A 14,810-nucleotide genomic window follows, 5' to 3' on the forward strand; every position below is an offset into this window, starting at 1 on the left:
TAACCAAAAATTGGAAGCAACCCAAATGTCCGTCAACAGGCAGTTGGATAAACAAATTGAGTATATGTGTACAATGGAATACTATTTATAAATAAAAAGGAATGAATTATTGATATGTGTAATAGCATTGATAAATCTTAAAATAATTATGCTGAGTAAGAAAAGCCAGAGAAAAAAGATTATATATATAAAATTCCATATATATATATATGGATATATAGATATAGGTAAATCTAGAAAACTAATCTATGGTTCCAAGAAGCAGATCAATGTTTTCTTGGGGATGAATGGAGAGAAGTAGAAAGAAGAGAATATAAAGAGGCACAAGGATACTTTTGGGTATGATGGATACATTCACTGTCTTGATTATGGTGTGGCTTCATGGGGGTATGTATATATCAAAATATATCAAATTGTATACTTTAAATATTTGTATATCAATTATATTATATTATTGTATATCAATTATATCTCATAAAGCTGATGTATTGATCATATATATGTACATACATACACATACACATGTGTATATCCAGGTTTGTTAGAGTTTTAACAGTGGGACTATGAGCATTTTTCAACACTTGGAAATTTTCAGACATACCCACTTCAACTACTATAGACATTTTGCAAATCTTCTATCTTACCCATCTCATTCCCTTTTGTTGTTTTTGTTGTTGGAGTATTTTTAAATAAACCCCAGATAGCATGTCACTTCACCTGAAAATTCTTCAATATGTGTCTCCGCAAGGTAGGAACTTTTAAAAAACATAACCCCATGCCATTATTTATTGTAGGTATTTTCTAAAGTGAACATGAATGGCTTTTGTAATATATATATATATATATATATATATATATATTTTATTGAGGTAACATTGGTTTATAACCATTATAAAAATTTCAGGTGTACATCATTATATTTTGATTTCTGTGTAGACTACATCATGTTCACCCACCCAAAGACTAATTACCATCCGTCATCATACATATATGCCCTTTCGTAGCCACCCCTGACACAGGAAGGGTTAATAATCACTGGAAAAGGCTTGCAACAAACTGTGACCCGGAGGTGAGAAGGCCGGTTAGCCAATGATGGGTAAGACCTCCAGTGGGAGGCAACCTAAGCCAGGCATCGGTCGCCCGGGGGCACAGATGGAGAAACAATATTGGGAGCAGGAGGGGCCGTTGCCTAGGAGGCCTTGCATGCTCCGAGATAAAATATACGAGCGCGGCAATAACATGATAATATCAAAACAGAGGCCAAGGGAGGGCTCCTTGAGAAATCACTAAGAATTCTTGGCATTCGCTAATTACATTGTCCAGAACATCTGTGTATGTTTAACAGCTGTAAGCTATGTATATATTGAAACGCTGGTTATAATAAACTCAGAGTGGCCATCAGCCCTCTCCGCATCTATCCTGATGTGTACATCGGATTGCGACACCGACACCTTTCACTCCTTTTACCCTCCCCACTCCCCGCTTCCCCTCTGGTAACCACCAATCTGATCTCTATATCTATGTGGTTGTTTGTTGTTGTATAGTATATTTTTATTGAAATTTTTCTTGAGACAATTTTAGATTGACAAGCAGTTGTAAGAAATAATACAGGGCTATCCCTTTATACTCTTCCCAGTTTCTTCCAGTGGTAACATTTTGCAAAACTATTGTATAACATCACAACCAGGATATTGACATTGTTGCAATCCACTGATCTTATTCAGATTTCTCCATTTCACCTGTCCTCTTCTTATGTGCGTCTGTATGTGTATTAAATTCTACACAGTTTAATCACCTGTGTAGGTTTGTGTATCCATCACCACAGTCAAGATGCCAAACAGTTCCAACACCACAATGATCCCTCATGTTGCCCTTTTAGAATTGCCTTCCCCATTATCCCTAATCCTTGGCACCCATTACCATGTCCACCATTTAGAAAAGTTATTGCATGTATCAATAGTTCACTTCTTTTTATTGTTGAGTTGTATTCCATGGTGTATATTTATAATATAATACATTTTTGAGTCTTTTTTTTTTTTTAAAGATTGGCACCTGAGCTAACTGTTGCCAATCTTCGTTTTTTTCAGCTTTTTCTCCTCAAATCCTCCCAGTATATAGTTGTATATTTTAGTTGTGAATCCTTCCAGTTGTGGCATGTGGGACGTGGCCTCAATGTGGCCTGACAAGCGGCACCATGTCCGCGCCCAGGATCCGAACCAGTGAAACCCTGGGCCACCGAAGCTGAACGGGCGAACTTAACCACTTGGCCATGGGGCCGGCCCCTAAGGGTCATTTTTTTTTTTTTTTTTTGAGGAACATTAGCCCTGAGCTAACTGCTGCCAATCCTCCTCATTTTGCTGAGGAAGATTGGCCCTGAGCTAACATCCATGCCCATCTTCCTCTACTTTATATGTGGGACGCCTACCACAGCATGGCGTGCCAAGAGGTGCCATGTCTGCACTGGGGATCTGAAACAGCCATCCCTGGGCTGCTGAAGTGGAATGTGCGACCTTAACCATTGCACCACCAGGCTGGCCCCAGAGTCATTTTTAAATACAAAAATTATTATCATCATTCTGCTGCTTTCAAAGGGCACCAATAATTTAATTTATTTTGCAGTTGCTGTGTGGCATGTTCTATAAATATCAATTAAGTCAAGTTGGTTGATGATGTTGTTTAGATCGTCTATATCTTTCCTGATTTTTTTGTATACAGATTCTGTCAATTACAGAGATAGGGAAGTTAATATCTCCAATTATAATTTTGGGGTTATTTATTTATGTCTTTAGTTTCTTCATCTTTGCTTCCTATATTTTGAAGCTGTGTTATTAGAAGCATATCCATTTAGGATTGTTAGCTCTTAATGATAAAGTGACCCTTTTATCATTATATAATGATCTTTTTTCCTCTGGTGATATTTCTTGCCTTAAAGTTTACTTTGTCTGATATGAATATATCCATTCCAAATTTCTTATGATTAGTATTTACATGGTATATCTTTTCCATCACTTAACTTTTAACTTGTCTGTGTCTTTATATTTCAAGTGGACTTTTCTTAGATAGCCTATAGTTGGATCTTACTTTTGTTATGCATTTTGACAACCTCTGCCCTTTTAAAAAAACAAAAAAGATTGGCACCTGAGCCAACATCTGTTGCCAATCTTTTTTTTTTTCTTTTTCTCTTCTCCCCAAAGCCCCCCAGTACATAGTTGTATATTCTAGTTGTAGGTCCTTCTGGTTGTGCTATGTGGGATGCCTCCTCAGCGTGGCTCAATGAGCAGTGCTAGGTCTGCACCCAGGATCTGAACCAGCCAAACCCTGGGCTGCTGAAGTGGAGTGCACAAACTTAATGACTTGGCCATGAGACCAGCACCAACCTTTCCCTTTAATTGGAGTATTTAACTAATTTACATTTAATGTAATTATTGATATAGTTTTTTAAGCCTATCATCTTGCTAGTTTTTTCTATCTGTACTTGTGTCCTTTATTCCTGACTTCTTTTGGATTGAGAACATTTTAATATTCCATTTTGTCTCCTCCATTGGGTTTTTAGATGTACCTGTTTTTTTGTTGTGTTGGTTTTTTAAAGATTTTATTTTTTTCCTTTTTCTCCCCAAAGACCCCCAGCACATAGTTGTATACTCTTAGTTGTGGGTCCTTCTAGTTGTGGCATGTGAGACGCTGCCTCAGCGTGGTCTGACGAGCAGTGCCATGTCTGCGCCCAGGATTCGAACCAACGAAACACTGGGCCGCCTGCAGTGGAGTGCGTGAACTTAACCACTCGGCCACGGGGCCAGCCCCTAGATGTACCTGTTTTTTAGTGGTTGCTCTAAGGACTACAATATGAATCCTTAACCTGTCCCAGTTGGCCCTGAATTAATATTATACTTTTTCATGTATACTGTAAGAACCTTACAACAGTATAATTTCATTAGTATCCTCTTCCACTTTGTTATAAAACTAACAATACGTTGTTATTATTTTTAGTTTAAATAGTCATTTGCCTTTCAAGAAATTAAGATAAGAGGTAACTATACATAGTTATCTTTTCTGGTGCTCTTTATCCTTTCCTGTAGACCCAAGCTTCCATTTGATGTCATTCCCTTCAGCTTGAAGAACTTCCTTAGCATTTCTTGTAGTCTGGGTCTCCTGGCAATGAATTTGGGCACTTGTCATTTAACAAGGCTTGAGAATTTGATTCAATCCCAGCTACCGTTACAGGGTTCAGACAACCCTAGCAATTCCCCGGGAATGGACTCACCCCAGTGAGTGAATTTCACAACCCCAGAAGCCTCATCCTGGCAGTGTGGAGGGGAACTGTTGCCAGATTTATTTTTCTAAAAAAAAAGTTTGGTTCCCCCAATTTTAAAATCTGTTGGCTCCCTACGACCTACAGGACCAAGACCCAAAACCAAACCTTTTCCCTTGACATCGAAGCCCTTCACAATCTTTTCTTTTTAATTTATTTTTTCTTGCAGTAACATTGGATTATAATTTTCAAATGTACATTGTAATACACTTTGAATTCTGTGTAGATGCCCTTCACAATCTTGCCCCAACCTACTTCCTACCTTTCCTCCCCACCCCTATCTAGGAGGCCCTAACCCTGTGTTACAGCCATTCTAACGGTTTCTTGTTCTCCAAGCAGGACATTGACATTCTGGCCTCCCAGCTTTTGCCCAGCTTCTCTCGTGTTTGTTGAATGAATGAATGATCCGGCATGCCTTTTCACCTTATTTATCTCGTGTGCCCGCCAGGCCTGGCCCGATGTCTTCGTCTCTACCTCTAGCCCGAGTCTCCAGTGCCCGGTGCGGGGCCCGCTGCCGCCGAGGCACCACCCTCACTGTCCCCACTCCTGCCCTGGAGCGGCTCGGCCCAAAGTCCCCCTGAAGACAGCCCCGCCCAGGGCCGGAGTTGGAGGGCGGAGGCAACGCCCACCTCGCCGGCCGCCTGGGATTGGCGGGGCCGCCGCCAGGAGGCGGGGACAGAGCCAGGCCGCTGCTGACGCACTCCGGGCCAGAAAAGCCCCGCCGGGTGGCTGGCGGGAGACGACTGCACGCCGGGCGGTGGTAAGTGTACCGCGGCGGGAAGAGCGGGACAGGGGGACGCAGGGAGCGCCGAGGACCGTGGCGCGCTGGGCGCTGCCCACGTCCGCCTCCCCGTGGGCTGCGCTCCGCCCAGCGCCGTGCCCAGCCCGGAGCCCGTGCCTCCCGGGGGCCGGGAAGGTCGTCAGTCCCATCTTGTCTTCCAGACGCGGAGGACCGAGGCTCCCGGAAGACGAGGAACCACCCAACATGGCATCAGAGGTGAGTGGAACCTCGGGGACGCCAGTCCTCCGAGACTCCAAACGAGGGGGAGGGGCGCCCCGGGCCCCTGCGCACGTGATTTCCCCATGCCGGACCTGCTGCCGCCGCCCTTCTGGCAACTGTCCTCGCTGGCTCCCGGCGGTGGGTACCCTCTGGCGCACCTGCCAGAGCCCGGAAGAGGTGTTTGCCCAGACTTCCCGGTGTACCTATCATCTCTACTTTCCCCCCTCTCCCCCTCCCCAGATGGCCTGTGTGGCAAACTCACCAACCCTCCCTGCTGGGGAAGGTGGCCCTGACCTGACCTGACCTGACCGTGCTCCTGGCTGGGGCGGGAGAGGTGCTGCCCACTCATTCAGGCCCCTCACCTTTTCCTTCTTCCCCCGTGTCCTCCGGTTAGTCCCCACCCCGTGCCCCTCTCCTGTTGTGGCAGTTGTCCCTGTGCAGCAGAGTCCATGTGACTCTGTGTAGAAAGAGCCAGGAGGCAGGGGACCATGCCCCAGTGGCCCCAGTGCCCTGTGACTTCCTGTCTCTTCCTTAGAGCCAGAGGAGTCCTGGTTCTCTTCCTGACCACTGAGTGGCAGGAGTCCAAGGCAAAAGTTTCTTTCCTTGGGCTTCAGTTGATTTATCTAGCAAATGGGGATAATGATACCTATCTGTAAGGTACTGAATCATGAGGTTGTTGCTTTGAACCCTTCAGGTGAAAGAGGCTGTTTGCTTGATGCCAGTGAAGGGAACCCTGGATCTGAGAAGCAGGAGGTCTGGGTTCCAGTCCCTTCTGGCCCTGATTAGCTGGCGAGTCATTTCTTCTCTCTGGGCCTCAGTTTGTTCATCTGAAAAAACAGGATGAGAATGCTGGCTCTGCTAGCTTCTGGGTCGTGGTGGAGGGCCGGGGCAGGGCTTGGACTTTGGAGCTGAACAGGCTTGGTTTCTGAAGCAGTCACTCAACCTTCCTGAACCTCTTTCCTCATTTATGAAGTAGGGGTAACAGTGCCCACCAGAGGAGGGTGTGATAGCATACGTAGAATGCCTTGCACAGGGCCAGGCAATAGCAGGTGCACAGTAAGCCGTGGCTAATGATACTACCAGTAGCAACACTGGTATTTCCCTTGTGCATTCTAAATTGACTGTTGCTCATTCATCCCAGCTCAACCCAAGGCCCGTGCTCCTTTGCCCCAAAGGGATCATTCTGGCCCAGATGTGCCCTGACTTGGAGCAGAGCCCTCTCCCGCTACATTGGGCCTCCCCTCTCCTCAGTGTCCAGGTCGTGGCACCTCACTGTGACATCCTCCTGGGGTGGGAGCTTGGCCCCAAGGCAGAGTGGGTTGCTTTCAGGAGACCAAGGGGCCAGGTGACCTCTTCTTGCCCCAGGCCATCCTGTGGGTTGGCACTAATTGGTTTGGCTGCAGCCGGCTTGTTAAGTAATTGTTATTACTAAGAACCCAGGCAGGCAGTCCAGGGGCCTGTTGCAAGAGGCAGTGCCAGGCCCCTGGCTGAGGGGCAGCCTGGCTCCCAATCCTGACTGGCTGGTCCTAGTCCTCTGGCCCCTTGGTCAGGACCGGGGCCCCACGTCGGGGCTTGCTGCAGATCTAGGGTTGTTGGGGCAGCAGGGCGGTAACGGGTCGTACAGCTCAGAAAGATGAGGGGGGTGGAGGCTGCGTCTGCAGGGCGGAGTCCTCTGAGAGCCAAGGCTCTTGGGCACTGAGGGATCAGCTCACAGCCTGGGGCCCGAGCCTGGTGGCGGCCTCCTGTGGTGCACAAAGGAACCAAGCTAAGGCACACCCTGACTCTGGCAGTCCTCAGCCCCTTCCTTAGTAACGCCTAAAGTTTACTGAGTCCTTGTTGAGTGCCAGGCACTGTGCTGTGTATGTACTTAGCAAATTGTATCTAATCGAATGCTATCAGATGGGTACTGTTATTATCCCTATTTTATAGAAAGGCAACTCTGAGGCTTAGAGAGATTATGTCATATGCCCACGGTCAGGTGGCTAACAGTGGTCTGGGACATTGCAAGGGGACAGAGGAGGCTATCTGTCCCCAGTGGCCATTATAAACCCCCTCTCCACAGAAAAGATGCCAGTGAAGTAACATGGCCACATCTACCCTGGCACACTCTCCTCCCAGTCCTTGGCACTCTAGGTGCTTGGACTGCTTCTCAGGTGTTTGGTACCCCCTGCCCCATCTGGCCTATGCCCTCTTTCAAAACAGAAGCGACTGTGTCATCCCTCTGCCCTTGGCTCCTGGGGGGCAGAGAGTCACCTAGTGACCTCCTAGAAGGCCAGTGATAGGGTATGTGTCAGGGGTGCTCTCCCAAGGAGTGGTGGGGGTTGGAACTTTAGGCCCCACTCCAAGCTGTGGGAGGGAGATGCAGGTAACTTGAGCCTGATGGGGCCCCTCAGGTGCCTCATTGCCTGTCCCTACAGCAGAAATTCAGGACAGCAGAGAGGCCCTAGTGGAATGTGGGGTTTAGAGCGTAGGTTCTGACTTCAGACTGCTAGGCTACAGTCCTGGCTTTGCCACCCCCAGTGAGGGCAAGCTACATAACTGCTCTGTGCCTCGGTTTCCCCCTCACTGTAGTGGAGTAGTATTGGTACCTACTTCAGAGGGTTGCTGTCAGTGCATGCCAAGCATTTAGAACGATGCCTGACACAGAGTAGGAATGCAATATATGTTAGCCAGTATTATCATTATCATTGGTACATCAGAGCTGGATTCTAGAGTGACTTCTCACCTTGGTCAGTGACAGGAAAGGGACCAGAAGTTCTGCTTTGGTCTCAGGGGTGCCTTGTACCCTGCCACCATCTCCCTAGAGCAGTGTCATGTTGGGGGCAAGAACCTTAATTTCAGTGTCCAGCCATGTTCCCACACACCCTCCCTGAGTGATTTCAGGCAAGTTCCTGACCCTTTCTGAGCCTCAATTTCCTTATCTAGCCAATGGGAATAATCCTGCCCACTGCCATCAGACTTGATAACTCTCCTGAGGGCCTTTTGCAAGAGGCACTCTTCTCAAGTGGAGGGAGGAGATTAATTGTTCCTGCTTTCCTGGCCAGAGCGGGAAGCTGTGGGGTGGCCGGTTTGTGGGCACGGTGGACCCCATCATGGAGAAGTTCAACTCATCCATCACCTATGACCGGCACCTGTGGGAGGTGGACGTGCAGGGCAGCAAGGCCTACAGCCGGGGCCTGGAGAAGGCGGGCCTCCTCACCAAGGCTGAGGTGGACGAGATACTCCATGGCCTAGACAAGGTACTCTTCACACCCCAAGGCCCACCCTAGGGCACCTCCCTATGGCCCTGGCTCCCACCAAATCCCTGAGCGCAGGTTTCCTTGTCATCCCAAGCCTGTCATTTCCCTTTGTGGTGATTAAACACCTAGAAAGGTACCCTTTAACCATGTGCTGTGCTCACCATCTCTCTTCATCCTTTAATGCCCCCTAGGCCCCGTGGCTCATAGGCAAAAGTGTGCTGGGCTTGAGATGCTCCCTCGGGGGGGGGGGCTACACAGGCCCCTTCTCTGGAGCACTCCTAGGACTCAGCTCCTATACAGGGACAGTCAGTGATCAGGTGACGGAGGGACTAGAGCCAGGATCCCCTTGGCGGCCAATGCCTGCCCGCTGACCCCCAGGGTTGCTGCCATCTGCTACAGGTGGCTGAGGAGTGGGCCCAGGACACCTTCAAACTAAACCCCAATGATGAGGACATCCACACGGCCAATGAGCGGCGTCTGAAGGTACGACTCCCACCTCCCCGCCAGCCTCCCCTCTCTGCCTCACCCTGGGCCACTTTGAACATAGCGCCATCATTCTGTTCCCCTCATCACTGGCAGAGTACAGGCAAGACATCAGAACAGGAGGCCTCAGCTAAGATGGCAGAGACTTGGGCAAGACCAGGGGGCCCTAGGGCAGGGAGGGAGGGCCACATGGCTGGGGAGGAAGCACGCTCTGCCTGGGCTGACCCCACCCTCCACCCCCAGGAGCTCATCGGAGAAACCGCAGGGAAGCTGCATACAGGACGAAGTCGAAACGACCAGGTGCCATGAGCCCCTCTGCCCCCCACCCTGTGCCTTCCCAACCTTGGGGAGCCTAGGCAGCAGAGTTAGGGCTCAGCACATCTGCCTCCCTAAGTGCCACTTCCTCCTCCCCGTAGGTGGTCACAGACCTCAGGTTGTGGATGCGGCAGAACTGCTGGACGCTCTCTGCCCTCCTCTGGGGGCTCATCAGAACGATGGTGGATCGGGCAGAGGCGTGAGTCCCCTGGGGACACCCCAGTGGCAGAGAGGGCCATGAGGGTAGCCAGGATCTCCTTACGCCTGAGACAGGCAGCCTGAACACCAGACCTAGATGACAGGTGATGAGGGTTGAAGAGTCAGGCCTTGGTGTACAGGGGAGGTCCAAGAACTCCTGCACTGAGTGAGGCAGAGCAGCCAGGAGTGGGGCATTTTTTGCATTGTCCCCTACCCCCATGCCAGCCTAGCTCAGCAGGCAGGGCAGGCTCACCCTTTGGGGATTCAGAGGCAGGAGGCCAAGGTACTAGGCAGATGCCCTGAAGCCTGAGGAAAGGGGCCGGCTGTGCCTAGGGCATCAGAGTCATTCCTCAGCTGGTCTGTGCCCCACGTCCCCCATCCCCACCCAGCATGGTTGGCAAAGGACAGAGCCAAAGGCCACCTTTGCTGGCTTCACCCCGAGCTTTGGTTTCTGTGACCTGACTGCTGAGAAGTCCCTATTTGGTGTCAGAGAGATGGTTCACCGCTCCTCTTCCCCAACTCCCAGTGACCCCAGTTTCATGGCCCTTACCACCTGGGGGAAAACAAGGGCACAAGTTCTGTCACCTGGGAGGCTGGGAGGAGTAGGAGCGACTGCTACTGAGCACAGTGTTTCTTTTTTGGGGTGATGAAAATGTTCTCAAATAGACACGATGATGGTTTTACACTAATGTATACACTTTAAATGGGTGAATTATATTTCAGTAAAGCTATTTATTAAAAACAAACAAACCAGAACCATCACCCACAGCACCTCTGCCCTGCCTACTTTAAAGTGCCCCCAGCTATTTTGGGGTCCTCGGGAGCTTCTCGTGTGCTCACAAACTCGGACTCCCACTGCCTCCTTCCCTGCTCTGGCCCTGCTCAGATCAGCTGCTGAGGTGCAGAGGCCCAAGCTGAGGGTGTAACCTTGCCTGATCCTGGCCAAAGCCTCGCCCCCTGGAGGCCCCATGGCCCTGGCCCGGTCCTGGAATCACAGTGCCCCACTCTGTGACGTGTTTGTCCCAAGGAGATGGTTTGGTCCCCCATGAAGGCAGATCTTTGGTAGGCCTGCCCTGCTCTTCCCTGGAGGGGTCCAGGCCTACAGGGTCCTGGGTGTCACAGGCAGGCCTCACCTGAACCTCCTGAGTCCCTCAGGCCCCTTGCCCCTACTCTTATCCCACAGGGAACGTGACATCCTCTTCCCAGGGTACACACACCTACAGAGGGCTCAGCCCATCCGCTGGAGCCATTGGATCCTGAGGTGAGTGAGGTGAGGTACAGGGGCTGTGATGGATGGGAGGGACCAGGCAGTCCTGACCCTCCAGCCCCTTGCCTTCCCACAGCCATGCCGTGGCACTGACCAGAGACTCTGAGAGGCTGCTGGAGGTGCAGAAGCGGATCAACGTCCTGCCCCTGGGGAGGTGAGTGAGGCCCCAGTGCTCCAAGGGTGGGAGGTTGGAGGTTGCTGCCACATAGTTAGCATGGCCCTTGGGGGTCAACAGAAGTGGGGGAGCCAGGAAGGACAGGGGGACAGAAAGCCAGGTAACTGGCCTGCCTGTTCAGGGTTCTTGCTACACAAGTGGGAGGGGGACCCTGCATGGACCTTCACCTCTCTCTAAGATGCAGACAACCAAGCTAGCTAGTGTGTCAGGGCAGGGCCAGAGCTCTCCAGAGAGGCTCCAGAGAGGCCAGCCAGCTGCCCACAGCTTGCCCTGTCCCCCGCATGGGAACAAGTGTCTGGCACCCAAGCTGACTGGGCCGAAGCCCTGGCAGCCAGGGTCCTGCCCTGGGTGTGCATGTGTCTGTGTGCCAGGGCCTGCCTGCTGGGAGCCCTGGCCACTCAGAACCCATGTCCCTGCAGCGGGGCCATTGCAGGCAATCCTCTGGGTGTGGACCGGGAGCTGCTCCGAGCAGGTGAGGCGCCTTGCCCCTCCACCCTGGGGAAATCACCCTCAGCACCAGCCATGTCCCACAGACACATACTTAGAGAGGGCAGGAGTCTGGATAAAACCTTCGTTTATTATGGACGCTGAAGCTGGAGAGGCAAGAGAAGGCCCATGGAGGGGTGCATGGTGCTGGGGAGACTCAGGGCTCCAGCTGCCTTCCTGGGACCTGTCCAAGAGACCTCCCCCCACTTCCTGCCACTACCTACTGTTTCTCCCTGAAAGGGGGCTGGGAGGGTGGCTGGGCCCCTGGTTTGGGTAGAGGAGGCCCCTCCTTGCCCTCCAGCCCAACCCTGTTGCCTTCCCGTCTGCCCCTCTTCCAGAACTGAACTTTGGGGCTATCACTCTCAACAGCATGGATGCTACCAGTGAGCGAGACTTTGTGGGTGAGTCCTGGGGCCAGCGTGCTCAGCCTCCAGGCCCCTGCACTGTCTCTCACCTTTGTCCCCCAGCCCTGGCTCCTCTCCAGCCTCCTCCCACCCCTTTATAGTCCACCTGGAGCTTCTCCAGGCTGAATGAGGAAGAGAGGCCTGGTGACCAGAAAGCCTGTTCTCCCTTCCATCCCACAAGCTGAGTTCCTGTTCTGGGCTTCACTGTGCATGACCCATCTTAGCAGGATGGCTGAGGATCTCATCCTCTACAGCACCAAGGAATTCAGCTTTGTGCAGCTCTCAGATGCGTACAGGTAAGGCTGCCCCCTGCCCTGCTCCAGCTCTGCACCCACCAGCATGGCTTCCTTCTTCCCCACCCCACCCCCTGTGCAGACCTGGACTGTGTGCTGCTGGACATGCCCCACCCTAACCAGCAGACCAGACAAGGGGAAGGGGAGCCCCTTCAGCGCCAGCATCTCTGTTCCCAGCACTGGAAGCAGCCTGATGCCCCAGAAGAAAAACCCAGATAGCCTGGAGCTGATCCGGAGCAAGGCGGGGCGAGTGTTTGGGCGGGTGAGCAGGGCAGGGAGTGAGGGCAAGGCCTCTGGGTTGACCTGGAGGGTCCTGAGAGAACTTTCAGGATGGGCTCCGAGGTCCAGCCTCCTGAGCCTCACTCTTCCCTCAGTGTGCTGGGCTCCTGATGACACTGAAAGGACTTCCGAGCACCTACAACAAGGACTTACAGGTGTGAGGCTGAGGGTGGTGGACCCACCTGTATATATGTCACACAGCAGTTCTCAGGGCCCTGGCATGCCCCAGTAGGGGCCCACAGAATTGCCATCTCCCATCCTGTGCACCCAGTCCTTGACTGCCCTGAGAGCACTCTCCTTGCCCTCAGTGTAGGGTGTGCAAGGTGCTGAGTGTTCCCAGTGATGCCTCAGTGGAGGTGGGGCTACTGGGCCCTCATCTCTTGCCATTTGCCTCCTAGGAGGACAAGGAAGCCGTGTTTGAAGTGTCAGACACCATGAGCGCCGTCCTCCAAGTGGCCACTGGTATCATCTCTACACTGCAGGCAAGTCATTCCTATTCTCCCTTAGGCCCCTAAATTCTGGAGTGGGCATGCCAGGAGGGGGATCTTGAGAGGAAGTGAGGGTGGGTAGTCCAGAAGACCTGGGGCAGGGGGAGAGAGGTATGTGCTTGTCCCTACCCCTGGGAATGGGGAAGGGACAAAGCTTAAGTTGCTGCAGTAGAATGGAAGTGGATTAGACTTGAGGGGTCCCATCAACTGGCCCGAACAGATTTCTTTTTTAAACATTTATTCTGGGAAATTTCAGTATACAACAGTTGCGAGAATGTATAATGAATCGCCATATTTATACGTTGAATCTGGCTTCAACAATAATCAGCACATGGCCATCCTTGCTTTGGCTATCTCCAGCCACTCCTCTCCTCCGTCCCCCCGTTATTTTTAAGCAAATCCTCATCATGATGTCATTTCATTCCTAGAGAGTTTAGGGTGTGTCTCTAAAGCAGTGGTCCCCAGGACCAGCAGCACCAGCACACCTGAGAACTTGATAGAAATGAGATCCTGGGTCCCATTCCAGGACTACTGAATCAGAGACTCTGGGGGTTGTCATAAATCCTCTAGGTGATTCTGATGCGTGCTAAAGATAAGGACTCTGAAAAAGTAAAGGCAACCCAGTAGCACACCTAAAAATTCTCAATATTTGTAAAAAGGTGGCTCAAGCAGAGAGAGCAGAACAGGGTGGGTAAGAGCAGATCTGCCCTAGGCAGGGGACATCCTGGCTGAGGGGTAGGCCTGGTGCCTGGGGCTGGCAGCTTCAGGTCCCAGAATCCCTAGGACTCACCCTGCCCCCGGCCTGCATCCCCCAGATTCATCCTGAGAACATGGCACGGGCTCTTAGTCCTGACATGCTGGCCACTGACCTTGCCTACTACCTGGTCCGTAAAGGGGTAAGTGTGGGGTGGCTAGGGTGGAGAGGTGAGGGGAGGAGGATGTCCCCAGGTCAGGGGTGGGGGTATCAGGGAGGGTGTGGGCAGAACAGGGAACAAAGGAAGCTGGCATCAGTGCCCCCCTCTGCCCCGGTGCCCACAGATGCCATTCCGCCAGGCCCACGAGGCCTCTGGCAAAGCCGTGTTCATGGCTGAGACCAAGGGGGTTGCCCTTAACCAGCTGTCGCTGCAGGAGCTACAGACCATCAGGTGCGGTCCCTCCCCTCCCTCTGCTGCCTCCCAGTAGGCAAGCCTGGGCTCCTGAGGCCGGGGTGGCCCAGCTGCCCTGGTCCATCTCCTCCTTTACCCCCAGCCCCCTGTTCTCGGGTGACGTGAGCCACGTTTGGGACTACGGGCACAGCGTTGAGCAGTATGCTGCCCTGGGTGGCACAGCGCGCTCCAGTGTTGACTGGCAGATCAGCCAGGTGCGAGCACTGCTGCGGGCACAGCAGGCCTAGAGCCCTCCCCACCACACCCTGAATAAAGTGGGCCCAAGAGGAGGCTGCTGCGTGTTTCCTGCCTAGCCCGTCCCTTCAGCTGTGGTGTTTCCGGAATCTGTTGAGCAGGCAGTGGGGGCATCGAGGAAGTGGAAAAATGGGGCAAGGATGGTGAGAGTTACTGATGGGGAAGGGAAGAGGAGATTGGCCCTATGCAGGCCCCACCCACTTCACCTCAGGCCATCACAGTGACCTCCTGCCTTGGGTATGTTGGCAGGACTAGCCTCCTTGTAGCCCTAATGGGACCTGATGGGCTTGGTTAACTCAATCAGTCCTTGTCCATCCCTCTTCCTTTTAGTGTCCCCTAGGCTCTCCCCGCTCACGTTCTCCTCGTTCTTAACCCCCCCTTCCCTGGACCATCAGGCACCATTACAATGTGTCCTGTGCCCTCATGAGGGGAATGGGATATTTGGTGGTAAAGTCAGTCATCCAGCTGGCATGT

At 51.9% G+C, this 14,810-nt stretch overlaps 1 protein-coding gene across 1 annotated transcript; it reads left to right on the forward strand.

The window, feature by feature from the left end:
• The first annotated feature begins 4,949 nt into the window (after window positions 1–4,949).
• ASL (argininosuccinate lyase) lies at window positions 4,950–14,372 on the forward strand. The gene is made up of 17 exons (XM_014842295.3): window positions 4,950–5,069; window positions 5,252–5,306; window positions 8,354–8,548; window positions 8,948–9,031; window positions 9,275–9,331; window positions 9,448–9,545; window positions 10,728–10,805; window positions 10,888–10,965; window positions 11,406–11,458; window positions 11,811–11,873; window positions 12,058–12,172; window positions 12,347–12,431; window positions 12,544–12,603; window positions 12,847–12,930; window positions 13,752–13,832; window positions 13,975–14,081; window positions 14,185–14,372. Exons 2-17 carry the CDS (start codon window positions 5,295–5,297, stop codon window positions 14,327–14,329), a joined length of 1,395 nt encoding a protein of 464 aa, XP_014697781.1. The 5' UTR covers window positions 4,950–5,069; window positions 5,252–5,294; the 3' UTR covers window positions 14,330–14,372.
• The last annotated feature ends 438 nt before the right edge of the window (window positions 14,373–14,810 follow it).

The sequence above is a fragment of the Equus asinus genome, chromosome 14 (assembly GCF_041296235.1).
Source record: "Equus asinus isolate D_3611 breed Donkey chromosome 14, EquAss-T2T_v2, whole genome shotgun sequence".
Classification (NCBI taxonomy): Eukaryota; Metazoa; Chordata; class Mammalia; order Perissodactyla; family Equidae; genus Equus; species Equus asinus.